We start from the raw sequence: 27,804 nt of genomic DNA, 5'->3' as shown, positions 1-27,804 counted from the left end.
CAGAGAAGCGCCCTTCTTTTGGCCACATCCCATACTGATGACCACTTTATTGTGAGCACTGCCCTGTCTTGCACGGGCCAGGGAGCATCTACAATGGACGAGGGACCAGTGGGCCTCAGCGCCGTTCACCGATTAAAGTGGATTCACGCTGAGCAGAAATGATGGCCGCCAACGATGTCGGAGACGTCAAGGTGAGCACTATGCATCAGCCACTGTTGTCTGTTGTCACCAGACGAGCCTTTGGTGGTGGTGTTACAGTGTGGACAGGTGTCTAGTCAATACAGAACCTTTCTACACTTTGTGAATGGCCCATACTACTTGAAGAACATCATTAATCCAGTCATTGTGCCTCTGCAGGAACAACACAGGCCTAATGTCATATTCATGGAGGACAATGCGCCAGCTCATCGAGGTCGCATCATTAGGGAACGACTACTGGAGACTGGGGGACCGTGTAGAGGCTCGTACCCCAGAACCTCAATGACCTGAGGGCCGCCCTTCAAGAAGAGTGGGATGCCATGCCTCAGCAGACAATAAGTCGACTTGTGAACAGCAGGAGACGTCGTTGTCAAGCTGTAATTGATGTTTAAGGCCACATGACAAGTTCTGGAGACACTGACATTTTGTGGCGGTATACCCAGCACTGGTGTTGGCTTTAGTTTCAATAAGTTGTTTGAGATGAGGAAATCACCATTGCTGCTTCTACTTAAATGCCTGACTTTCATTATATAATATCACTGGAGCCGGAACATTTACATTTTCCATAAATTTCACCCGAAAGCCAAATATCCCTAACTTTTTGTGAGCAGTGTATGTTTTTTTTTAATACTTTGCTGGCAGATTAGCACATATATGACGCTGTCTGGTCTCTTTTTTTTCTTCCCCACAAAATGGCACCGTTCTGGGTATCGCTGATCCCACCAGGAAACCCATTCAATGCTGCAACCAAACATGATTAAAGGGGTTATCCTTTAATACTCACCTGGTCCCCGCAGCTGGATTCGGTCTGTGTGACGTCACACATGACATAAGGGGAAGAGGTCCCCGCCGAAGCCTGTGATTGGCGATGACACATGTTGATGCCGATGAAGAAGTGCCGTTCCGGGAGCCACACAGGCCGAACTCAGCAGCGGGGACCAGGTGAGTATAATCGCCAGTGCGGGTACGCCAGATGTACGAGGTCTGTTTTTGTCTTGGATAACCCCTTTAACCCATTCAGGACAGGGCCATTTTAGTTTATTTTTTTACTGCCAGCCTTAAATCGTTTTTTTGTTTTATTTTCACATAGCCATGTTGTACTTTCTAGTAATTTTATATTGCATATGATGTAGCGGGAAGCAGAAAAATAAATTCCACATGGGGTGGAATTGGAAAACAAAAGTCAATTCCACCATAGTTTATGGGTTTTGTTTTTACAGGGTTCCCTATGAGATAAAACTGACCTGTTCCCTTTATTCTCCGGGTCAGTACAATTACAGTGATTTATATCGTTTTTCTTGATTTTTTTTTGGAATTTTTATTTTATTTTTACATCGCCATATTCTGCAACCCCCCATAATTTTTTTCCTTTTTATATGTACGGAGCTGTTTTTACTGATACCATATTATTTTTTGATTGCTTTTTATTTTTAAAAAAATAGTTGGGGAGGTGAAATGACAAAATAGTGACAAATCAGCGATTTTGACGTTTTTTTCCCCCCATTACGCCATGTTTTTATATTTTATTAGTACAGGCGGTTTCACATGCGTTGATACCCATGCCGTTTATTTATTTTTTGTTACACTTTTTAATAGTTCCTCCAGGTAACCTGAACCAGCGATCATTAGACGGGGTCTCTCATGGACTCCAATGCAGGGTCTTCATAGGAACATAGCTGTGGCAGCCTTGGATCATTGGGGAGGACTGAGGTTGCTGCACACACAATCCGGCTCCCCTGATCCTCGCCAGGGGGAGCCAATGCTCATTGTTTTTCAGCTCCCAGATTCCGTGACAGTATCTGAGGGGTTAAATGTGTGAAATCAAGGTTATTGTCAATTGCATACATTAGTCTTGGATGCCTGTCGTTTAAAACACCAGCCCCCCCCCCGGGGACATGGTGCTCACGAGCGGGCGCCATCTCTAAATACCAAACTGCCGACGTAGATTTACACTGGGCGGTCGGGAAGGGGTTAAAGCACTGTACGACGCAGGGAGGCCCCTTGTAGCAGTAGATGCTGGTCAGTGTGGAGGTCCGTGCCCATCTCTATCCACAGCTACAAGCTCCGAGCGGAGAGAAGAACGCCAGCGGAGAGTGAAAGAAAAACAAGTCAATTAAAAAATAAAAATTTGGTTAAAACTATTAGTTTTTATTGAAGACAAGAAAACCGGCAGATTTCTCCTCTACATGTACAGAAGATATCAGAGAGGGGAGACCTGAGAACTAGGGTTGTATGGGATTAGGATTGTGTGCCGAGAATATAAATAAATGCTGGATTTCTGTGCATCCATAGTTTACTATGGGTAAGAGTACATTCACAGAGCAGCCCCCCCCCCCCCCAGTATATAATCTCAGACAGCAGCCCCCCCCCCCCAGTATATAATCTCAGACAGCAGCTCCCCCCCCCCCCAGTATAATCGAAGACAGCAGCTTCCCCCCCCCCCCCAGTATAATCGAAGACAGCAGCTCCCCCCCCATTTAATCTGAGACAGCAGCCTCTCCCCAGCAGTCACGTCCACCTCTCCCCAGCAGTCACGTCCACCTCTCCCCAGCAGTCACGTCCACCTCTCCCCAGCAGTCACGTCCACCTCTCCCCAGCAGTCACGTCCACCTCTCCCCAGCAGTCACGTCCACCTCTCCCCAGCAGTCACATCCACCTCTCCCCAGCAGTCACATCCACCTCTCCCCAGCAGTCACATCCACCTCTCCCCAGCAGTCACATCCACCTCTCCCCAGCAGTCCCGTCCACCTCTCTCCAGCAGTCACGTCCACCTCTCCACTGTCTCCAGCAGTCACATCCACCTCTCCCCTGCAGTCACATCCACCTCTCTCCCCAGCAGTCACATCCACCTCTCTCCCCAGCAGTCACATCCACCTCTCTCCCCAGCAGTCACATCCACCTCTCCCCAGCAGTCACATCCACCTCTCCCCAGCAGTCACATCCACCTCTCTCCCCAGCAGTCACATCCACCTCTCCCCAGCAGTCACATCCACCTCTCCCCAGCAGTCACACTCTCTCCCCAGCAGTCACATCCACCTCTCCCCAGCAGTCACACTCTCTCCCCAGCAGTTACACTCTCTCCCCAGCAGTCACATCCACCTCTCCCCAGCAGTCACACTCTCTCCCCAGCAGTCACACTCTCTCCCCAGCAGTCACACTCTCTCCCCAGCAGTCACATCCACCTCTCCCCAGCAGTCACACTCTCTCCCCTGCAGTCACACTCTCTCCCCAGCAGTCACACTCTCTCCCCAGCAGTCACACTCTCTCCCCAGCAGTCACGTCCACCTCCCCTCTCAGTGCCTCCTGTGCCTGTACTAGCAGAGCGCACCGGCTGCCGACCCACGTGACCCAGGGATGTCACGTGACAGTGTGACGTCAGGAGGTCCTCACGGAGTATAGTATTTAGCCTTTACCTTACCCTAACGGTCCCGGCCTGTGAGAGGGAACATGGCGGCCGGGGGTGAGGGGCTCATGCGGAGGTGGATCAGGGGCTTCGGGCTGCTTTACCTCTGCATCCGGGGCCCTCGCCTCTATCGGGTGTACCGGGTACACGGCCGGGCGGCGATCGGGAGAGGCCGGCCCATGCAGGAAGGAGACGCCGAGAGCTCCTGGGTAAGGAGGACGCCTGCTACTAGTTCTGGGGGTGTCACACGGGGTGAGGAGGGGCCTGCCCCCACATGGCTGCCCTGCCCACCTCTCCACATGAGCTGCTGCTGGCGGGACTGGTGGAGATTTCTCTTACTCTGTAAAAACTCTGCTTCTTGTCAGTGAATGGGAACGCTGTTCTTTACATGCAGTGGCTGAAAGCTCATGCAGTTCTCCTCTTCCTGTCAACATGGCGGAAACTGTGGCCTTCCAGCTGCTGTGAAACTACAACCCCCAGCGTGTTCCATTCACTTCTACTGGAGGTCTGAGCAAGCGTGCACGCTGGGAGTTGTAGTTTCCCCCCAGCTGGAGGTTGCTGACCCGTGGGGCTTAGAGGTATCCGCCTGTAGTCCGGACTGTTGAGTGAACACATGGATCTGGAATGTTTCCATTCACTGACAGCAAGCAGAGAGCTTGAAATTGGTAAGCAGCAGGACATTAAGACTGGTGTCGGATCCGCCTCATGATTGTGTCTGTCGGTGCCGGTCCAATAGTAATGAATGCTATAGCCGCCCCCGACAGTGGGGGTCCCGTCCCCCGATCTGATGCTCCGGTCTTTCTCTATGGCACTGCTGGAGATAACCGAGTGCTGCACTATCTCTGTGGCAATGAATGGAGCATCAGATCGGGGGACGGGACCCCCACTGTCGGGGTTGGACCCCCAGCGATCAAATAGTTATCCCCTGTCCTGTGGGAAAGGGATAATGTGGCGCAGCCCCCTTAAAAGGGTGTCAGAAAGGTGCGGGTCCCAGAGGTGAGAGGCACTTACCTCTAGAATGGGGCCCCCTCCATTCACTTCTATGGGAGTGCCAAAAATAGCCGGCAATTTCTGGAACGGCCTTAGAGGTGAATGGAGAGCGGTGGGGTGCGGTGCGTACCCCTTTAATCTACAGACGTATGCAGTAATTATACTACATGGTGCAATTACTAAAGAGCCCCCCCCCCCCCCCCCCCCCCCCAAGGGCCAAGCCAGGGGTCTTACAGTGTATCCCTCTCAGGCAGACGGCGGGCCCCCCCTCTTCACATTGCTGGTTGTGGGGGGTCCCCGCTGCTGAGACTCCTGTGATCGGGAGGCTTGTGAGGTCTATCGGGGCACCTACCTCAGTAGGGTAGAATCTCCAGCATGGGAGACCCGTGGTCACCTACCTCTGGTGGCGGCGGCCATGTTGCCTCCAGCCCCTCACAGAGGTCACGCTCCTTTCGATGCTCTTGGGGGTCTCGCCCCCCCGGTGCAGATCTAATGGACACCAGGACGTTTCTCTCTTTTCAGGAATCCTTCTATCAACCAAAGGCTTTGGAGAAACACACAGACAGCATCCTGGCATGTGTAAGTCACGTGGCGGTGTGTGTCCGCAGACCGACCACCAACCCTCAGGGGAGGATTTTATTTTTTCCTTTCTTTTTTGCCCATTTTTCCACATTCGCACTCTGCAGGGGGTCTCACTAATAAGAAGGGCTTCTACATATGGCGGCATACTAGACCAGGGGCCTGGAGGCACTCTCTTCTGTGCAAGCGTACAATATGCGCCACAGTTTACTTCTCATGGACTCCGGGGGGGGGGGGATGTTCTGGGTCCATACTGGGGCTCCCCTTGCCTAATGGTCACCCAGGCACAACATGAATGGAGACTTGTTAACCCTTTCCCTCTCTCTACCAGGTCTCTGTGCTGTGGACCATCTCGTACTACTGCTCCCCCCTCGCTGCCTTCTATATGTACAGAAAAGGTAAGTCACCTTATGATGTGACATCACAGACCCCTCCCCCCCCCACCACCACCACCTGTGTGATTTGTCAGGGTGTGACCCACCCACTACACAGAGTCCCTGGAGCTACTGCAGAACATACGATCGACGGGGGGTGTAGGGTGTCAGATCCCGCCGATCAGATAGTCCATCACAATCGCAGTACCAGCTTTTTTCACTGTTTTCTATTCGCACTGAGAGCTGTGAAAACCGTAGGCATTTGTTTCCCCTCGATACGGTTTTACCTGCACCAGTGGCGTGCCTGAGCGAGTAAAGCCCCCCTCATGGGAGTAAAGCTCCCCCTCATTGTAACTAAAACAAAAAACCAGTAACTACTCACCTTGTCCCGTTCCTGATGCTCAGATCCAGCTCTCACCTGCAGGCACAGATCACTCTGCAGCCCTGTGTGGGAGGAGCATATGTAGATTCCCAGGCTGCAGGCTCCTCCCACACGGGCCAGCAGTGCGATCTGTGCCTACAGGCTGAATGGTGGAGGGGAGGAGCTGAGCGGTGAGGGACAGGACTGCAGCTCCCTGCGCCCTATCAATGAGCGCTTCCATCTGTATTGGTGAAAGCGCTCATTGCTCCCCCCCCCCCCCCCCAGGGCAGACTGCCCCCAACTGACCTGCACTGTCTGAATATGCCCTTACTATTCCCTATGCACAGAGCCTCGCAGTCTGATCAGCTGTTCTCCAGGGCAGACCATATATCACTGTGATATCATGAATCGTATTGTCTATGGCAGGAATCGGCAACCTTCATCTCTCCGGCTCCTGTGAAACTACAACTCCCAGCATGCAAACATGCTCGGCTGCTCTTCTAACTCCCATAGAGATGAATGGAGCACTCTGGGAGTTGTAGTTTCTGAACAGCTGGAGCGCCGGAGGTTGCTGATCCCTGGTCTCTGATGTATCATGGCTGACTTTTCTCACCCGCAGGGTATATGACTGGGACCCGGCTGATACCTCTAACACAGTACGGCTTAACACTTATGTTCCTGCTGGCGGGAATAGCGTGTTTAAGAGGTGAGACCCTTCTCTGCAATAGACTGTACCATATACTGAGGGGTTGATGCACGGCAAAAAATAAAGGGGGAAAAAAAAAAACACATGAAATGTTTTTTTTTCTCTTACTTGGTAGGGTTGATTCTGCCAAGTAAAATGTTACCTCAATTGTGTAGATTGTAAGTTAGGGATGTGGCAGACCAGAGGGCCGGCTGGAGCTCCTCTACCAATGCGGTTGTAGGGTCCATTCACACGTCCGTAAGTGTTCTGCGGATCCGCAAACCATGGACACTGGCAATGTGCGGTCCGCAAATTGCGGAATGCACGCATCGCCCGCACTATAATAGAAAATGCCTATTCTTGTCCGCAATTGCGGACAAGAATAGGACATGTTCTATTTTTGTGCGGAAACGGAAGCACGGATGCGGACTGCACATTCCAGCCCCATTGAAAATAAATGGGTCTGCACCCGTTCCGCACCCATTTTGCGGACGTGTGAATGGGCCCTTAAGCAAAGTTTAATAGGGTTGATCCTGCTGACAGATGCTCTTTAAAGGAGTAGTGCCAAATTATAAACGTGTCCCCTTACGACAGGATAGAGGATACAAGTCTGATCGGTGGGGGGTGGGGGAGGGAGGCAAATCAACTGCTGAGACCCTCACCAATCACAAAAGCAGGGGTCCTGTGTCCTACATATGACCGGAGTGGCGGTCAATCCTCTACGAGACTATTGGAGATGGGTGAGTACAGCCCTCCGCTATCTCCGCCCACACAGGTGAATGCACAAAGGCTTTACTGCCACCCCATTCATATGTGGAACGCTTCACCCCCGTTCTCCGGATCGCTGGGGCAGGGGTGGGGAAATAAAAATTAAAAAAAACTACTTGTCGAAGGACTAAAGCGGGGGCTCGATCTACTTGTCCTGATGCAAAAAAATTATTTAAAATGAAAACCATATTTCCGCGCACCGCCACGCTTCCTTGTGCGCTCCAGTCTTTGTGGTGTGAAATGACTCTAAGTTTAGTCCTCGTTCACACCAGATGATTCTGTCCAGAATGCACTACATGGCGGCCGGCTCGCTGTGTTGTGGGGCAGGAGGGGGCGTGACGATCCATTGCAGTGAATGGCGCCGTAGCCGCAGCCGCACAGGATCGCAAAGGCACGATTATGCCTGAGGTCCGGTCACAGTGCTGCTTGCATAATGTGCCTTGCCATCCTGTGCAGCCGTTGGGCATGGTTATGGTGCCAATCACTTCAACAGACCACTACGCCCCCTCCTGCCCCACAATACAGTTAGCCGTCCGCAATGCGACAGAATCGGGCCGGAACGCACTGCCTGGTGTGAACGAGGCCTTAATGTGATCGCAGCAATTAGTTTAGTGCCCACTCCTGCTCTTAGCACATTACTACCCGCACCTCTAGGTGGTTTAGGCAAATTAGCTGCTGATGTGGTGTGGACCCCCCTCACCTTCCCAGTTTGACACCTGCAGAAAGGGGGTCCTCTGAGGGACGCTGGCTCCGTCACTGCTCCTCCCCCCGAGCCGGAGACGTGACAGAACCTCTCATTGCTCCACTCCTCCAGCTCTGTCATTTCTTCTTCCCCACGCTGTCACCACACCAGGCGCCCCCCCTCCCCCGCTCTGTCACCGCGGCTGCGTCACTGCTCTACGCCCACTGCTCGGTCACCGCCGCTCCATGCCCCCAGCTCGTCGCCGATCCACTGCTCCGGTAAACAAAGCCATCTCAGCCCTGCTACTCAGCCGGGCTAAGCTACTGAACAAACTACCTGCCCGGTGCCCGGAACTGCATGTCCCGGGCGATACCATTTCCACACCCCTGTGGGGGTCTCAGCAGTCAGACTCTTATCACCTATCCTGTGGATAGGTGATAAGGTTAAAACTTGTCACAACCTCTTTAACGGAAGTGTTCTATGGGAACCATGTGATAGTCTTATGTGGGCCCTATATGGCGCTATTTACTAGGCAGCGTACTGTATATTAAAGGGGTTTCCTGGGAGTTCAGTATTGTTAATCCTCAGGATGGGTCATCAGTATCTGATTGGGGGGGGTCCGACTCCCAGCACCCCCCACCGATCAGCTCTTCCTAGGACAGGTACATCAGTCACATGACCTGTGTGCAGCTGGGTTCCATTCAAGTGAATGAGCCTGGGCTGCAATACCAAGCGCTGCCACTATCAAGTGTACGGCGCTGTGAGGAGACCGCAGCTCTCACCGGAGCACCGCTGCCCCTTCAAACAGCTGATCGGTTAGAGGGGCCAGGAATCGGACCACCACTGATCTGATATCGATGATCCATCCTGTGAAGTGAAGAATGATCGGTTTTGTTTCTTTGTTTAAGTTCTAATTACAATTTTATAGACAGGATTTAGAGGATCGGTAATGGATTAGTGATGACTGTTCCTCTTTCTAGGTATAGGCAGATGGAGCAATCCTCAGTATATTCAGTTTATCAGCATTTTACAGAGAACCAAGATGGATGATTGTCCAGAGAACAAGGTAATGGTAGCCCGACGCGTGTAGCTTTGGGGGGGAGGAGCTATCATTAGTTAAAGGGGTTGTCTGGGTTCAGAGCTGAACCCGGACATATCCCCATTTTCACCCAGGCAGCCCCCCTGACTTGAGCATCGGAGCAGTTCATGTTCTGATGCTCTGCTTTGCGCTCAATCACGCAGGGCAAAGGCATTTTCTGGAGTTCCGGGGATGTACCGGGCTCTCCATGGGGCTGCTGGGCTTCCACCCAGCAGAGAGCCCGGTGACATCACCGGCACTGATGGGTGGGCTGTAGTGCTGCCCTAGCCTGTAAAACGGCTAGGGCAGCACTAAAGCCCGCCCATCAGTGCCGATGACGTCACCAAACACACTGCTGGGCGGAAGCCTCCACCCAGCAGTGTTATTGTAAATAAAAAATAAAAAAGCTGGATTGCGCAGGGCATGAGATGCTAACATCAGGGGGGCTGCCTGGGTGAAATTATGGGTATGTCCAGGTTCAGCTCTGAACCTGGACAACCCCTTTAAAGGGCTTGTTCTCTGTGGTGCTGATCCGGTCCTCCCGCTGCAGCAGGGACATGCTAGTATCAGACTGCAGACTAAGGGTCCATTCACACAATCGTATGGCCACTGTGGCCATGTTGTGGACCGCATAAAACGGGCCCCGGCCATGTGAACTCTGTGCTGCGGTGCAGACCCATTGACTTGAATGGGTATGCGATCCGCAAGATACGGCAAAAGATAAGAACTGTCCTATCTTGAGTGGAGGCACGGACCTGGAAACACAGTCTGTGCCTCCACTCCAGAGAAGATGGGACGTGTCCTTTCTTTTGCGGATTGCGGGCCTATTCAAGTCAATAGGTCTGCGCCGTGATACGGAGTTCCACGGGCATGGTGGCCATACGGTCGTGTAAATGGACTCCAATGCTGAGGGCTGTGACTGGTTGCAGTGGTGACGTGTGTGCGTCAGCAGGAGAACCGGGCCAGCGCCGCAGAGGACAGCACTAGAGGAAGGGGTGAGTAACATGGGCTGTGGAAGGGCTTGTCCGCTCCTTTTAATGATGTATGAGATCTTCTTTAGCTGTTATGGCCCCTGACTTCCACTTAATACAGGAAGAAAAGTGGCTGCCTGGTGCTGCTTATCTCGGCAGTCTCATTGTGAGGGGACTCTGTAAAACTTGTCGACTGCCTGTTAAAATGAATGCGGTGTTCGGCTTTAGGCCTCATGCACACAGTGGGTCCGCAATATGCGGGCACCGGCCGTGTTCTCACCGCATCAAGGGTTCGGACCCGTTCACTTGAATGGATCTGGAGCTGCAGTGCGGAACGGAGGCACAGAACCCCATGGAAGTACTACGGAGTGCTTTCGTGGCGTTTTTTGTCTGTGCCTTCGTACTGCAAAAAATAGAACATGTTCTATTTTTTTGCCGGTTCGGACTGATCACGGACCCATTCAAGTTGAATGGGTCTGAATCCATGTTGCCCATGCATTGAGGACCGCAATGCCCGGAACGGCCGTGTGCAAGAGGTCTTATAGTGTTGGGTCTGGAGAAGGCGCTAAGAGAGGCTGCAGTGCAGGAGGGACCATCATCCCTGGGCAGCAGGTTTACCATTCCGGGGCCGTGGAAAGCTGAGTGACCGTCCATCTCTTTGCTTGAATCCACAGAAAATGTTGTCCAATTTCAACTTTGACTTCCGCAGTTGGCCGGTGGACTTCCGGTGGGATGAAACCAGCAGGTCTGTCTCTCGGACTAGTAGCAGATTATATGGAATGAGTTAGTGATTCTCGTCAGTAACAACGGAGGTTACGTCATTTAACTCTTTTCTGTCTGGTCTCAGTAAAGATCACCAGAAGCTGGGGCTACCAGGAGGTGTTCCTCTACTCAAGGCCGAACCCAGGACACGAGGCGCCGCTGACAGTTTCTTCCAGAGGGTTCAGAAGCTGCCTTGTCAGATAACCAGGTAGTGTACGGCGCACGCGGAGTAGTGCAGTGACTCGAACCACGGCTCCTAGTCCAGTTCCCCTGGATGAATGTCTCTTGACTAGTGTTGATCACGAATATTCGAATTGCGAATTTTAATCGCGAATATCGGCACTTCGAGAATTCGCGAATATTTAGAATATCTCAAAATATATTTGTAATCGCAAATATTCAATATTTTTTTTTAATATACCATTTCATGTCAATTTTTTAGGCGCATTTTCGCAATCGAAAATAATGCCTGGCGATCATGAATTCTCGAATATATGGAGAATATTTGCCCAAATATTCGCGAAATATCGCAAATTCGAATATTGCCCCTGCCGCTCATCACTACTCTTGACCACCGATGTCTCTTCCTGTTGTGGTGTAAATGACGTCTTATACCTGGTGTTTTATAGATCGCTTGACGGTTCCTTTAAAGGGAGTCTTTCAGGAGTTCTGATCATGCTACACTTCTGACAGTCCTAGGCGGGGACTGAGGAGAGCAGGACAAACATAACTTCTATGGAGCTTTTCTAATCAGGAATAGTGTGAATATGATCTTTTATTCTGCTCCTGCAAGTGTCCAGGAGGTGGAGCTGCTTCTCGGCCCCTCCTCTCTGCTCTGGGTCACAGCTGTAGTGTTCTCCTGGTTGGATGCTACAGCTGTCACTCCGAGCAAGGGGGGGCAGGGCTGAGCAGCTCCAATACAGAGAGCACTTCACAGTGAAGCTCCACCTCCTGGACACTTGCAGGAGCAGAACCTGGCAGAATAAAAGATCATATTCACACTATTCCTGGTGAGAACATTTCCGTAGAAATTATGTTTGTACACCCCTGGCCTAGTGCTGTCAGCAGTTTAGCATAGCAAAACTGCTGACAGATTTCCATTTAAAGGGTTGGTTCCATCTTATAAAGCGATAGTGCTTTAATATTGTTGGGGGTCATACCTCTGGGACCCTACGATCTTGAGAATGACTGACTGGGATGCTGCTCTGGTATAGTGCTCTCTCTCCTTCATGGTTACCCCCCCCCTCCTGCACAGTGACGCCCAGGCCACCCAGCTGTACAGGGAACCGCAACGTGGCCCAATTCAAGTGAATAAAACCAGCCGCCGTTCACCGCACAGCCAGGGTGCAGTTAGAAGTGAACGTAGCGCCACACCATTACTGCAGCTCCTTTATTGGTCGGGGTCCCAGAGGTCGAATTTATTTTTCCATCTTTAACACAAAAAAACCCCAACAATTTATGGTTTGTTCCTCGATAATCCATGATGACTGGACCTAATTCAGCCAGATCTTCTCTTCCACAGTTACGTTGTAGCGCACTCGTTTGGCCGGCGGATGCTGTACCCAGGCTCGGTGTACCTCTTACAGAAGGCGCTCATGCCTATGTTATTACAGGGACAGGCCCGTCTTGTGGAAGAGGTGAGCACGAAGCTTTATCTGCTCGTTCCTGCCCCTGTGACGTCGTCCTTCTCTTACTGACGCCCGTCCCCATGATTCTCTCTCTTAGTATAATGGGAAACGAGCCAAGCTGCTGGCATGCGACGGAAATGAAATCGACACCGTGTTTGTGGACCGTAGAGGCTCCAGTGAGCGCAGCGGGTCAAAGCTGGTAAGTATGGCATCTGGCGGAGAGCAATGACCACCTCTGCTCTCTTTATGCATAGCAGGCTATCAGAGGGTTAGCAGAGGAGTTTACACTTGCAGTGGTGCATTGCTGAGGGATTATCCCTCAAAAAAAGACTTTAGTCAGATTTGTAGCATCTGGCAGCTGCCGACTCCGAGGACTTGAAAATGTGGCCCTGGAACTTTGAATGGAGCAGTGACCCCCCCTCCATTTGATTGACTCGTGAAGGGAGTGTGTCCTCGGAAAATGACCTATTGTTTAAATCATGTTTTCATGTTAACCATATTTTTAAGAATTATTATTTTTTTATTCTATTTTTTTGGGGGGGAATTTTGAATTGTTTTTAATTACAGCATTTTCCAGCGTATAAGACTACTTTCTAACACTAGAAATTATTTTCAAGAGTCGGGGGTCGTCTTATACGCCGGGTATAAGGCATGAACTCAGATCCAGTTATATATTCTAACTCCCAGTGTAAGATCGTGAAAACTCACGTCCGATGGTATATTCTAACCCCCAAGCGTTCCCATGGTGATGGGACTGCTTGCTTGGTGACGTTACGCCGCTGCCCGCTCTGCCTGTTACCGGAGCTTCATTGTAAGGTAATAAAGATCACAGCGCTGATTTAAAGTTCAAGTTACTGCCGGTTAAGGAATAGTCTTTAGATATTATACTGCTGTGAGCGGAGGGGCCGGTGTATTGGGGGAGATCTGTGGATGACACATATAGCATTAGATGCTATATAGTGTCATCCATAGATTCCCCCCCCCTCCCCATAGCAGTGTCATCCACAGATTCCCCCCCCCCCCCCCCAATAACAGTGCCATCTACAGATCCCCACCCTCCCCATAACCATGCCATCCACAGATCACCCTCCCCCAATACAGTGCCATCCTCAGATCTCCCCCATGGCAATGGACCCACCATCTTTTCCCAGCCCCTAGTAGTTCCTATGTGGGAAACTGGGAATGTGAAAAGAAAAAGATCGGTTACCATGGCAGCCAGGACGCTACTGAAGCCCTGGCTGCCATGGTCAGTTCCCTGGACTGGAGAAGATCGTCAGGCAGGGGTAGTCTTATACGGCGAGTATAGCCCAAACTCCTATATTTTAAATGGAAAAGTTGGGGGTCGTCTTATGCGCCCAGTCGTCTTATACGCCGGAAAATACGGTATTCTTAAAATCCTGCAGTTTTCGTACTGGCCACTTGGCCTAAAATATGTGAAGACTTCCTGTCTTTTGAGAGCAGCTACGTGGGCAATGGACACAGTGGACATGAGCTGGCCCCATTGACTTGTATGGGAGAGGTTTTTTAGGCATGCCTTGTGGCCTCTGCAGACGTCAGGAGGGAGTAGATAAGTGTTGATATCCTTTATACCTAGTGGACAGTGTGAAAATTGCAGAATCTTGTGCTTTGTTTTTAATTTAGTGACCAAGAAGAGGAAAAAAAAAAAAAAATCACCAAAAAATAAATAAATATGTTTAACTTAAAAATGTGATTTAAACAATAGGTCGTTTTCTGATGACCCGTTCCCATTAGGGCACCCAGAAGTGTCCATGACTCTCCTTTAATGTCGGTGCAGAGTGACCTGTGAGTGTTGCTTCAGGTCACGTAATGCAGTCAGCAGCTTCATGGCACAGAAGATCCCATGTATGGTCTCCTACGTCCGCCTATGCCTCTAGGCGTTTACCATTCAGAGGTTTTCCCTGCTTCCCTGTTTTTGGAGTTAGGTCCTGGATACACAATTATATATAAATCATCATTTCTCGCCCAGTTTCCTTGGGGGACACAGAAGACCTTGGGTATAGCTCATCTCCCTAGGAGGCGTGACACTAAGTGAAGACTGTTAAGCCCCTCCTCCACAGCTATACCCTCAGCCTGGAGAGAGAGACTGCCAGTTTTTGCTTAGTGTCCAAGGAGGCAAGACACTCCCTGCTCTGCAGGGCTGTTTTCTCCTTGTTTAAATTTTAGATTTTTACTTTTTTCTTTTTGTTCCAGATCATCAGGGACAACAGAGACGCACTAGACCTCTCTGTTCTCCCGGGGTTGAGCTGCGCCAGTGCCGGTCACCCGCACTGCTGCCTCCCCCACAGAAGGCAAGGTGGATCAGGGCAGCCCAGCTCCCCTACATCCCGCCAGCGCAAGGGTCGCCCGCACGCCAAGTCCCTCTTCCAGCGTCCTGCCACTACGGTGCCAGTAGCTGAAGGGGCGACCCTGCTGGAATGGACCGAGGGTGAAGACGGCTGTGGTAAGAGAGAGGCTTCTCCAGCCCTACGTCCCCCACCCCCCCACCCTGGTCTCCTGCGTGCCTGACCCCCATACTGGGCCTCTAGTCCCCTGCTGGATCTATGCTGGCCCCTGGGGTGCAATCTCCTTCTGCCCCCCCCCCCCCCCTGCCTGGCTCCCATAGACATGCAGCCAGTGGCTGTCTCCACAGCCAGCTACAGAAGCGGCAATTCCGGGTCCCTGACTCTTCCGGCCGGCGGGGTGGGCTCCCGCGGCCAGCAAGCCGCCATTCCGGGCCCCTGACTCTTCCGGCCGGCGGGTGGGCTCCCGCGGCCGGCTTTGGGCTTGACTTCTATGCCCAGCAGGCCCCGGCCGACCGTCGGTGCCGGTCGGTGGGGCTCCGCAAATTTTGGCCCAGGCTTCGCGGCCTGCTGGGCCGCAATTCCGACCGGCCGGTTTGATGCGCCACTCCGCCTCAGGTCTCGGCGGTACATACCGGGCGCCGCAAATTTAGACCCCGGCTTCACGGACTACTAGGCCGCAAAATTCTGGCCTCTGGTGGAGGGGGCGGGAACTTCTCCAGGCGCGAATTCTTCCCGCCGGGAGGTCCCTCCGCCCCCAGGGGATCGCAGTGCCGCCCTCCAGGCCGGATCCATGTTAACCCTTTGGGTACAGGCCGGATCCCAATGGGCCTGTATGGCTGGCCCCCCTTTTTCCTGACTATCTGTGCCCCTATATGGTGGCCCCCTTTAGCCTCAGAGAGGCTGTGTTTTTAATAAAAAAAAAAGGAGGGTGTTATGCCGGCCTCTGTCTCGACTACCTTATCTCGCCGGCTCTGTTTGGCTCCCGCTCGGTACAGATCACTCCGATGTGGCTTCTGTCCCGCCAGACTTCAGAGGCTGTTCTTTCACTGTCCTCCCCTTTGGGGAGAGCATGGTTGTTCATGTGGATGGTTCCGGTGTTCCTTTTTGGCCTCGTACTGTCTCCCTTGTTCACACTGGCTGTATTAGCTGTGCCTATTTACCAAGTCTACCGCGTTCTGTCCTCCCGCTGAGTGCAGATTGCGTGGTCCATTCTAAGACAATGGTCCTGCTGTAGACTTACCTTCTCGGTAACTTGGGGGGACTACCTTTCGGTCCAGATTGTCCTTTGATCTCCCACACCGGGACTGTAGAACATGGCTACATCAGCATGGACTTTAGCCTGTCTTGTCCTGGCATCTGGCGGATGCTGGGCGAACCCTTTGGTTCCGTTCCGTCTGTCCTTCTGCTCCCCCACTCGGGTGGATACGGGACAACGTTGCTCGGGGGCCGACGGGACCAGTTTTGTCGACTTCTGCCCGTGTTACTGGTCTGCGCCTGATCACATTGGGTTTTCGCCCGCTTGCCAGGCGACTCCAGCGGTTTCGCTACTGTCCGCTCCTGGCTGTATTTTGTCCAGGATCTGTCGTAAGACTTATGGTTTTTTTGTCTGGGGTTCTGTGGGAAGCTGTGCATTCCCCACTCTGACTTTTTCTCTCCCCATGGTTCTGTCTTTTTTCCAGTCCGGCCTGGACCTGGGACTGGGATTCCTTTACTTGAGGTGTCAAGTGTCAGCGCTGTTCTTCCTCTTCCAGCGTTCCCCGGCCCTCTGGGCCTGTCAAGACCTTCTTACTCGAAATGGCTCTTTGGTTCCTCTGTACTGTCCTTCGGTACCGCCCTGGGAACTACATACTGAGCTCTCGGCGCTCCAATCTTTTCCTTGGAGCCCTTACAGAAGTTCTCTCTACCCCGCCTGTCCTGTACGGTTGTTTTCCGTATCAGTCGTGTCTCTGACGGGTGCCTGAATGGCCCCTTTTTGTTCTGAACCTTCTGTCTTTTTCCAGGACAGGGCTGTTTCTACATCCCGTTCCTTCCTTCCTAAGGTGGTGTTGCCTTTCGCTTCAACACTTTACCGATTTGGACGTTGTTTGGGCCTTGCCGGTTTTACTTGGAGATCTCCGACTCTTGTCGACGTTCGGTCTCTTGGGTTTCCTGGAGGTCCGCGCTTGGAGTTGACGGACTCCAGGGTGGTTTTCCTCCGCTTTATCAGATTGGATTGCTGAGGTTACCGCACCGAGGGCAGGATTCTGCCTTTGCTGTCACCGTTCATTTCACCAGAGCGGTCGGTGCCTCCTGGGCCGGAGGCATTGGGCTTCGGCCATGCATTTGAGCAAGGCGGCCACAGGTCTTCCTTGCACGCCTTACAGAGTTCTACAGGGTGCATACTCTGGCTTCGGCGTATGCTGCCTTGGTCCGCCTGGGTCTGCAGGCGGCGGTTCCTTGATTCCTTCGCCTTGGAGCTGTGGTCCCTCCCCTTTTGGACTGCTTTTGAACGTCCCAAGGTCTTCTGTGTCCCCCAAGGAAACTGGGCGAGAAAACGAGATTTTTGTATAACTTACCAGTAAAATCTCTTTCTCGCTCTTTCCTTGGGGGACACAGCACCCACCCATTCATTGTTTTTCTCTACACGGTTTCCGAGTTTGTGTTACCCGTTGGGTAGTTGGCTTGTTGGTTCCTTGTTGGACTTTGCCTTTTCTCACTACTTGGACACGCAACTGGCAGTCTCTCTCTCCAGGCTGAGGGTATAGCTGTGGAGGAGGGGCTTAACAGCTTTCACTTAGTGTCACGCCTCCTATGAGATGAGCAATACCCAAGGTCTTCTGTGTCCCCCAAGGAAAGAGCGAGAAAGAGATTTTACTGGTAAGTTATACAAAAATCTCGTTGTCTCATTCCTGCAAGCTGTCATACCTCCCTCTTTTTCCGGACAGGTTATCTGCTGTGAGGGGAACGCTGGGTTCTATGAGGTCGGCTGCGTTGCTACGCCACTTGAAGGTTAGAGCCGTCTGAGTTCTTATTAAAATAGTTGTCCTGGAATGACAACTTGCGCCCAGGATAGGTGACAAGAGCCTGATTGGGGGTCCAGTCATGGGAATGGGGCACGCCGGTCGTCCATTGGAACAGAGAGGCGGTTGAGGCATGTGCCTTACGGTTTCATTCAAATTCTATGGGACTGGCGGAGATGGCAAAGTACAGCACTCCACTATCTTCAGCAGTCCTATAGACTATGAATGGAGCAGTGGTGCACATGCCCGACCGTTGTCCAATCACAATTCTTGTGATTGGACCCCCAGTGATCAGACACACATCCCCTGTCCTGTGGGTAGGTGACACTGGGTGTTCCGGAGACAACCCCTTTAAGTATGTCTTGGCAGAATAAACCTCATGAATTGAATGTAGTTGGAGCCTGGCAGAAAGTATCTAACTGTAAGACATAACTGCGCTGTGACCTTCAGGCTTCATGCACATTATGCACACGTATATTTGGTCTGCATCCGATCCTTATTTTTTGCAAATTAGATGCGAACCCATTCACTTTAATCGGACCGCAAAGAAATGCTGACGGCAAACCGCGTGCTCTCCGCATCCACAGGTCCATTCTGCAAAAATGATAGAACATAAACTACTCTTGTATGTTTTGCGGACAAGAATGGGCATAGTGCGATACGGTAAAATGCGGTATTTGCAGACTGAAAAATGGATCCGGTCGTGTGCATGAGGCTTCAAGCTTGTTATAGACTGGTGACAATTTAATCTTTGAGGTGGACCCGGGCCTTTAAATTGTCAGCGGATTTCCCCGAAAGAAAAAAAAAGGTTTCTGGGTCCTTTTAAAGATGAGAATTAGACATTTCTTGCACCAATCTGTCAGAAATGTCTGATAGGTGAGGGTCCACACCTAGGACCCCCTGTTATCAGAAGAATGGACCAGGCAGAGGCTGAATGGGGGGGTCTTGCTGTTTTTAGCCGAGACCTCTTCTTGCTCTCAGCACTCTCTCTAGCCCAGAGATGTTCAACCTGCGGCCCTCCCAGCTGTTATAAAACTACAACTCCCACCATGCCCTTCTGTAGGCTGTCTGGGAATGATGGGAGTTGTAGTTTTGCACTAGCTGGAGGGCCGCAGGCCTGCTCTAGCCTGTGCACTTGTCTTTCCCTGTCCTCTCCACAATCATGGCGCCACCAGCTGCGAGCCGCCCCCTCTGGGAGTTATCCTGCTGTATGTGAAGAACACTAACACGACTGCAGGGTCCGACCGTACATTACTAATTTATCGACACAGAGCATTTGATACTTAACACGCATTGCTGCAGAGCATCTCGGCCCTACTTCTTCAGACCTCATCACAGTCCTCCCTAGGTGGCGGTACTATTATGGGAATTCTGCAGATTGACGAGTGGTGGCTTTCCCATAGCAGTGACTGTAGGGGTGACTCCGCTTGTGCAGCTGGCTCTCCGTGGGACTTTAGAAAACACCAGAGCGCGCTCGCTTGGCTATTTTCAGAAGTCCCATAGCGGCGATTGGAACGCAAGCCACGCATGCACAGCGTTCTCTCCTTCACTTCAGGGGCCCAGTTCTGAAGGTGGAACACTCGCCTATCTGACGTTAATGGACTATCCTATCCTATGCCATCAGTGTCCCAGATAGGACAGGGGAACCGCTAGGCTGTGCTATCACTTTATGATCAGTGGGGGTCTGATCATTGGATTTGGAGAATGAAGGGGCCAGTGCTCTGGTGTAGCCCTGCGACTCCTCTGTTTTCCTGCTGCACAGTGAATAGGGCCGGCTGCAGAGATATCGGATGTGCCGGACAAATGACTGCATCCTGTTCATTCTCAGCATCGGTTGGGGGTCCCAGAAGTTGGACTCCACCAGTCGCTGTATAAGACAAAAAAATCTTCTTATTTTACATAAAGATCTTTTGTTGTGTGTACTGTTCACTGCTTATAATTTTTTACCAAATTAGTTGTTTTTAAAGCACTAATGTGTTTTTGTTTTTTTAAGCTGGTTACTCTGTCCTTGGCTGGAATCACCCTGGATTTGCAGGCAGTACGGTAAGTGGCTGATCAGGGGTAGAGGAGTAGTCGCTGAATGTCACCTGGGTACTTCAGCTTAATAACCCAACCTCTTTCCTGTCCCGGATGAGCCCCCCAACATTTTACCTTGGAGAGGTTCTCTCTGCCGAACTTCTAGATCTGCTTCTCTTCGCAGGGTGTACCTTTTCCTCAGAACGAAGCCAACGCCATGGATGCAGTGGTGCAGTACGCGGTGTACCGCCTCGGCTTCAAGCTGCAAGACATCATTGTGTACGCCTGGTCTATCGGGGGCTTCACAGGTGTGAGACAGGAGCCGCCAGCACATAGGACAGACAGGATACATCGGGTTGGGATATTTCGAAAGAGAATGTTAGGAGATGTCATAAGGGCCCATTCAGACTGCTGTAGTGCTTTGCGGGTCCGCAAAACACTGATACCAGCCATGTGCGTTCCGTAATTTGCGGACCGCACATGGCCGCAACCATAATAGAAAATGCCTATTCATGTTCTATCTTTTCTGCGGAGCCACGGTACAGAATAAGGGATGCGGACAGGGGGTCCATAGAAATGAATGGATCCGCAGACCTTCCGCAAAATTGTGGAACGGGTGCGGATCCGTTCATGCGGCCGTGTGAATGAGCCCTAACAGAGAGAAATCAGCGGTGTAAGGAAGAGGAGCAGCACGGGGTAAATGGGGAATGAGGACTCATGGATTTTCTCTGCTTTGCAGCCACATGGGCCGCCATGTCCTATCCAGACCTCAGCGCCGTCATCCTTGACGCCTCCTTCGATGACCTTGTTCCTCTGGCCCTGAAAGTGATGCCAGAAAGTTGGAGTAAGGAAATATATATTATGTCTGATTCTCTTTTCTGTGTTTTCTGCCTCCTTCATGTTCACACTATGTTAACGTCTTCTCATCCATTACCAGTCTCTGCCCATTTTGCCCAAATTTTTGTCACTTGTTTTGGGGGGGGGGGGGGATAGAGGGGTTGTCTGGTTTTAGAAGGAAACCGAACAACAAAGGTGATCTATCAGCAATAAAGAAGTGATCATTACTTACCTGGCAGATCCAGAACCGCTGCTTCTCTACTCCCGACCATGATCTGTTTGTTGTGCTGCAGCCGTGACGTCAGCATGTGGCCCCTGCAGCCAATCGCTGATCTCGGCAGTGCACCAAAGAGACCACTGATTGACTGCAGCAGTCACGCATGGTTGATTTGATATGGCATCACAGGGCCACATGGGGTCCCAAGCTACAGGTTGTGCACCTCTGTCCTAGAGTGTAAATGAGTTCATAGACCTGACTGGTTGGTTTCGTCAGTAGTCCTTTATTGTCCGTGGCCAGGTTTGGTCCCTGAGTATTGCAGCTGTATTGAGAAAGAGAAGTATAAGAAGTTTTGTTTACATTTGGACCTCTTCTTCTTTTTCTCTCTCCATAGGAGGACTTGTAACCAGAACTGTTCGGAAGTATCTAAACCTTAACAACGCGGAGCAGCTCTGCAGGTAACCAGGCTGAATCTTCTTAACCTCTTCTCTGGGTGTCTAAGGGTAATGTTCTCTATGCACTTTACATAATTGATTTATGGGCAACCAACCCAGGTGTTCTTTGTGACTTCAGAATCCAAGGAGCCAGTGATTCTTAAGGAAACCTCAGTGGTATTGCAGCTCTCCCGGCTCACTTTATTGAGGTGGAGTTGCAATGCCACATATAACCCATGGGCAGTTGTGCTGTTTTTGAAAGAAAGCGGCTGTCTATCTATTCCTGTGCCCCCCCTTTTTAAACCCTTCATGACCAATCTAGTTGTTTTTTGTTTTTGTCAAAGAGCGCGACACCCAACCCCACACCCGTACACAATAGAATAATTTTTTTTTCTTGCCATCAGCTACTTTAGATTGCCAGTAAGGCGTCATGGAACCTCCATGGGTACTAGGTTTCTGCACACCACCTGGCAGAAAATGACCCTCTCTGTTCTCTCTCTGGTTCTTTCTAGGTATCAGGGACCTATACTACTGATCAGAAGATCAAAGGATGAAATCATTACAACCACGTAAGTATACAGGACATCGTCAGTCAGCACACAGAAACATGGCCACGCTCACTGGTTATTTCTCGTTTCCAGAAACCCAGAAGACATTGCCTCAAACAGAGGAAATGATCTTCTCCTCAGTCTACTGCAGCATCGGTGAGTGTTTCTTAGCAGATGTATCTGGAGGAATCCTCTATAATACAGGAACCGTACCGTCTGGAGGGTGACGGATCTGATACTGATGATCTATCCTGAAGATGGGTCATCAGTCAGTCCTGAACAACCCCTTTAATGGTCCAGCAGAAATATCACCTTGTGGACGACTCAGGTTTCTCTTAACTTTTATATCCTTCAAGAACTGCTCTGCTTGTATCTGCAGTTACCCCAATGTGATGACAGAAGAGGGCAGGAGGGCAGTGAGAATGTGGCTCTCGGCCGCCACTCCAGAAGAAGAAGGTGAGCTGCTTCGTCCTGCACACCTTTACACTGTGTGGCGGTGTGATCATCTACATGGCGTTCTTCTACGTTCTATACTTGATATTTGTCTTGTCTTCGTGCAGCTTCTGTACTAAGTCACTACGGAGTAGAGGAGGACTGGTGTCTGTCTGTCCTAGCGTCGTATAAAGCAGAGAATTTGGGACAGTATCCGTGGAGTGTAGGTAAGTACCGGGTTCCATCTGAAAGCCTAATGAGGGAGAATTCCCAAGAGATTGACTGAGGCCCCTTGCAGACGAGCGTGTCCAGATTAGGTCTGGATGCGTCCCAGGTGCATTGCGGCAAACCCGCGCGAGTAGGTACGCAATTGCAGTCAGTTTTGACTGCGATTGCGTTCCGTTTTTATCACGCGCGGGTGCAATGCGTTTTGCACGCGCGTGATAAAAAACTGAATGTGGTATCCAGACCCGGACTACTCCACTGAAGTTCAGGTTTGGGTTCGGTGTTGTATAGATGTAATTATTTTCACTTATAACATGGTTATAAGGGAAAATAATAGCATTCTGAATACAGAATGCTTAGTACAAGGTCAATTGAGGGTTAAAAATACTCCCCTCCTCTAATTGATTGCGTAGCTGCCAGTCTCATGTTCTTTCTTCAGGACCTGTCAAAGGACCTGTGGTGACATCAGAGCTAATCACATGGGCCATCACCACGGTGATGGACCATGTGATTGACCATGTGATATGACGTCACCACAGGTCCTTTAGCCGGCAGCTCATAATTAAAGAAGTAAGAAGAGATCGGCAACTACGCGTTCAAGTGGAGGAGGTGAGTTAATTTATTTATTTTTTTAACCCTCAATTGACCATCTACTACGCATTCTGTATTAAAGAATGCTATGATTTTCCCTTATAACCGTGTTGTTATAAGGGAAAATAATACAGTGAATAGACTGTCATCTTGGCAACCATGCATGAAAATCGCACCGCATCCGCACTTGTTTGCGATTTTCACGCAGCCCCATTAACTTCTTTGGGGCATGCTTTGTGTGAAAAACGCACAATATAGAGCATGCCGCGATTTTCACGCAACGCACAAGTGATGCGTGAAAACCACCGCTCATGTGCACAGCCCCATAGAAGTGAATAGGTCCGGATTCAGTGCGGGTGCAATGCGTTCACCTCCCGCATTGCACCCGCTCTGAAAACTTGCCCGTGTGAAAGGGGCCTAACCCTTGCTGGGGATGCTCTGTTCATGCTCGGTGAACCTACAGTCATATTTTAGTTAGTTGCCGGGCTGTTCCCACAGCTAGATCTGTAAGTTGAGTGCCATATGTTATCGAGGAGAAGAGAAGCTGTAAAACCTAGCTGTTCAGCATTTATCCCATGATAATGCCTTGTCGTAACTAGTGTCAGATCTCCTCCTGATGACCACATAGTTATGTTTTTTAGTCCATACAGTCCAATCTTGTTTATATAAGGGGTGGGAAGATGAGGAGGTCGTGTCTATTAGCTGTAGTACAGAGCAGGGGATGAAGAGCATCATGTAGATGGCCTACAACACCTGGTTCTCCTAAACCAAACTTGAATCTGTAGAAGAGCGGGAGCTCCAGGTATTTCAGCCACATTACGAGCCTTACCATGTACAACAGATTAATGCTTCTCTCCTTGTGTCCTGTAGGGGAGGAAATGAGTATAGAAGGACGGCAGCAGCTGGCGCTATACCTTGTACGTATGAAGGGGGGGGTTGTATCCTTCATGTTCTCATGTTCTGCTCCTTTGCTCTTGCACAAGCCGTTCCCTCCATGTCCCTTACACAGTTCTGTTCCTCCACATTCCTGTGGGAATTACTACGTGAATTACTCAACACTTGCATCATGCCCTGGAGCTTAGTTCCTTTGTGGGCCCTATGGTTACATTCCCACCCTGAAAAATACACTTCTCGGATGAACTATGTCACTTGTTTTGTAGAGCAGTCCAGGCTTGCTGTACTTTTACCTTTGTCTACACCTAAGATGACCACCGACCTGCAGCCGGTCATACCCGCAGTGCCACCTTTTGGAGCCAGCCACCAATTTGTCCAATTATGATGGAAAATAACATGTTTTGTCTTTACAACTACCATGCTGACCTATGTCTCTATGGTAACAGACTACAAACAAATTATGTGTAGTCCTATCCTGTAGGTATTTGTTAGGCCTCGTTTACACGTCGGTCAATCACAGACATGTGCTGTCTGTGGTCTCCATTAATCGCACACATATTCATTGATTGTAATGTCTGCACTAAGACATCAGCGGTTTTCCAGAGACTGTGCTGATACCCCGGGAACATGCCCTATTATTTTATTTTTTTATGATTATGTATTCCTCACTCACACTATAGTCTATGGGTCCGTGAAAACCATGCAGACACTCAACACACATGCCATTTGTATTTGGCACGGATGCCATCTTCGTGAATGAGCCACTGACCATCTTATCATGGATGTCTTCAGACATGAATGAGGCCTAACTCTTATTTATTTCCCCCCTCTTAAAGGGGTTTGCCGAGACTTTTATAATCATGAACTATCCTTCATCAGTATCTGATCGGTGGGGGTCCGACACCCTGGACCCCTGCTGATCAGCTGTTTGAGAAGTCACCGGCGCACACAGTAGCTCTGCGTCCTTCTCCGTGCTTACCAAGCACAGCGGCGGTGCTTGGTATTGTAGCTCAGCCTCATTCACTTCAATGGGGACGAGCTGCGTCTAGGCCAAGTGACGTCAGACGGACTAGGCAAAACTGAAGAAGGTCACACAGTGCTACTGAGAGCCTGGTGCCTTCTCAAAACAGCCGATCGGCGGGGGTCCTGGGAGAGAGAGGATAGGTAATCAGTAAAAAGATATTGGAAAACCCCTTTCAGTTGGCTGTAGGTTTGCAAGAAGAGAGGGGTCCTGGGAATCTAACATTCTCTGTACAGCAGTGTGGAATAGATCAGCACTGAGAAGTAATAAAATAGGAGGATTGGCAGAGGTTGTGGGGTTATACATGTGGACGATCATGCTATCCTTCCCTTTTTTTTTTTTGGGTAAATTTGCTTAGGAGCTGTGTACCGAAAAGGTTAGGCTATTTTTAATGAAAACTATTTGCAAAGTTGCTTGATTTTTTTATTTTTAGATGCATCAGTGTAGTATGAAGAAATGTTACACAGCTGGACAAATCCTTAAAGTTCTTTTGACTTGTTTCAGCATCTGTACTTAAAGGGGTATTCCCAATTTAGAAGCGAAAATGAGGACTTCTCCTCAGGATAAGGTCATCAGTATCAGATCAGCGAGGGCCCAGCACCCCCATCAATTCCACGTTTTGGGAGGCTGCAGGCACCAGAAACTATATTAGTGTGCAGAGCTAGAAGCCTAAGGCTTTGTACAGGGGTGGATTGGAAACTTAAAGTGGCCCTGGAAAAAGTACTGAAAGTTTTGTAGTCAGGTTCAAACTGATGGAAAGCAGGGCCAACAATACCCTATTGTGGCACATTATACCACCCCAACCGATCCAAATACCACAGTCCATCACAAAATACTGCCAGTAGAACAAAATGCATCCCCAAAAACTTCCATTGGCCGGCCATTAGGAGGGTTTAGGCGGCCCCCTGGGCATCAGCCCACCGGGAAATTTCCCTGTAAGGTCTATGGCCAATCCGCCCCTGGCTCTGTACATGTGTAGCTTCTATGACGGGGTGCTGGAGCTCCGCTCCAATTTAAGTAAATGGAGGCTTAGTTGTTGGTGCCAGTAACTGCACAGAGGACAGAGCCCTCAGCTTCCAGCTCCATACACTGTATGGTTTCTGGAGGCTACTCAAAACGGATGATCACGGTGGTGCTGGACCCCCACTGATCTGATATAGGTGACCTATCTTGAGGCTAAGTCATGAATATCTAAGTCCGGGAACACCTCTTTAAGGCATGTACTGTAAATGTCTGATGGATAAGAAGCCCACACCCGACTCCAGAATAAGGCTTTACTCGGCCACCATGTGAGATGGCGGCTGCTGCATCCAGGTGGAGACTGAGGGAAAAGGTGGCTGTGGTTTCTTTTATTCATTTCTGTGGAAGTCACTGAAGCAGGAGAACATGCTTGTCTGCTGCCATATTTCTATCAGTGCTCCATCTGGGTGTGGCAGCTGCCTCACCGTGCAGGTTCAGGGGCCCTATTGTCCACTTCGATGCCGCCTCACCGTGCAGGTTCAGGGCCCCTATTGTCCACTTCGATGCAGGTTCCACCTCTCAGGCTCTATTAGACATTCCTGTGGATATGCCATAAATGTCTGTTAATACCCATTTACTGAAAACTGATCAGTCAGTTGGAGGTACCGGATTATCAGATCTTCTGCATTGTAGGATCATCATCCTCATAGGAGGTTCTGGCATTTGCAAACATCACATAATATCAAAACTTTCTGGATTATCAGGTGTTGGATCAAAGGAATGTAGTTGTATTAGATTTTTAGCTCGCCCCTGCCTTCCCCCTCCACCCTGAAAACTTGTATCCATTCATTCTTGTCTGCTCTATGTGACCACCTCCGCTCTCCACAGGCACAGAAGTATCTAAGCAGCTTTGAAGCCACGCACTGTACCCCCCTCCCGGCCAGCGCCTTCCAGATGCCCTGGAGTATATAACCCTGGACGTGACACCGCTGCCTTTGGTTAGATGCACCTGCTGTAACTTTCCTCCATCCCCGTTACCTGTGACGGCAGCTAACACAGATGAGAGAGACGCCGCCTTTCCACCATCTCTCATACCTCTCTGGACTATTTTTTTAATTTAAATAAATGGATTGAGAATGAGATTGAATGATTAAAATGTGAACAGTTCTTGTACAAAATGTCTGTCCCTGACCTGCACTACTGTTTCTCTACCTTCCTGGGGTTGGTTGTCCTACCGGTGGCCACTTTTAGATCCTGTGTGCTGCATAGGCCTGTAATATTTCTGTGCATTTAACCACTGAGCCACTTTGTTGCCAGAGATGAGTATAGGTGGAATTACTGGCAACAGCCCTGGAGACTCTCAGTACTGTAACCACGATGGCTGACGGCTGTAGATAAATGATCAGGAATGTTCTAGCATCATCCTTGTTGGATCTGTTGTGTCCTCTAGAACCTCATACATTCCATTACTGTCCGTAGAGGACCGTTACTCATTGGACGTCGTCCATTTAGGCTTACAACCTCAATAAATTTCATGCGCATGTCTCCATAACGTGGTGTTACTCTCTGTTTTTAGACACTCGTTCATGTAGCTGGGGATGGTGGACCTCTGGTCAAGTCTTCCTCTGGATGCCAAAATTGGTCAAAGTCCTTTGGTTGGATGAAGTTTGTTTCTTTAGGTTTAGCCAGGAGGACATAAGATCCTAGGAACCAAAGAGATCTCATTACTTTTGTTGAACATGTGCCTGTCTCGTAGTCTATGTCTACCACTGAAAACCAGTGTTGGCCTTTTCTAAGTGGTAACCGTTTCATCAAACAGAGGTTTTAATCAGTGAGTCTCCTGGTGAT

The 27,804-nt window shown here is 50.3% G+C and overlaps 1 protein-coding gene across 1 annotated transcript; it reads left to right on the top strand.

The window, feature by feature from the left end:
• The first annotated feature begins 3,504 nt into the window (after positions 1-3,504).
• On the top strand, positions 3,505-27,506 carry ABHD16A (abhydrolase domain containing 16A, phospholipase). Its single transcript, XM_040405046.1, has 20 exons — positions 3,505-3,810; positions 5,114-5,170; positions 5,502-5,568; positions 6,525-6,611; positions 9,021-9,106; positions 10,764-10,834; positions 10,937-11,059; positions 12,374-12,488; positions 12,577-12,678; positions 17,707-17,770; positions 19,775-19,824; positions 19,982-20,105; positions 20,537-20,641; positions 21,246-21,309; positions 21,798-21,854; positions 21,927-21,989; positions 22,213-22,289; positions 22,394-22,492; positions 23,952-23,998; positions 26,845-27,506. Exons 1-20 carry the CDS (start codon positions 3,646-3,648, stop codon positions 26,926-26,928), a joined length of 1,707 nt encoding a protein of 568 aa, XP_040260980.1. The 5' UTR covers positions 3,505-3,645; the 3' UTR covers positions 26,929-27,506.
• The last annotated feature ends 298 nt before the right edge of the window (positions 27,507-27,804 follow it).

This window comes from Bufo bufo, chromosome 8, assembly GCF_905171765.1.
Source record: "Bufo bufo chromosome 8, aBufBuf1.1, whole genome shotgun sequence".
NCBI classification, from domain to species: Eukaryota; Metazoa; Chordata; class Amphibia; order Anura; family Bufonidae; genus Bufo; species Bufo bufo.
Note: the sequence above shows the minus strand (reverse complement) of the source record. Positions and strands in the feature narration are given on the sequence as shown.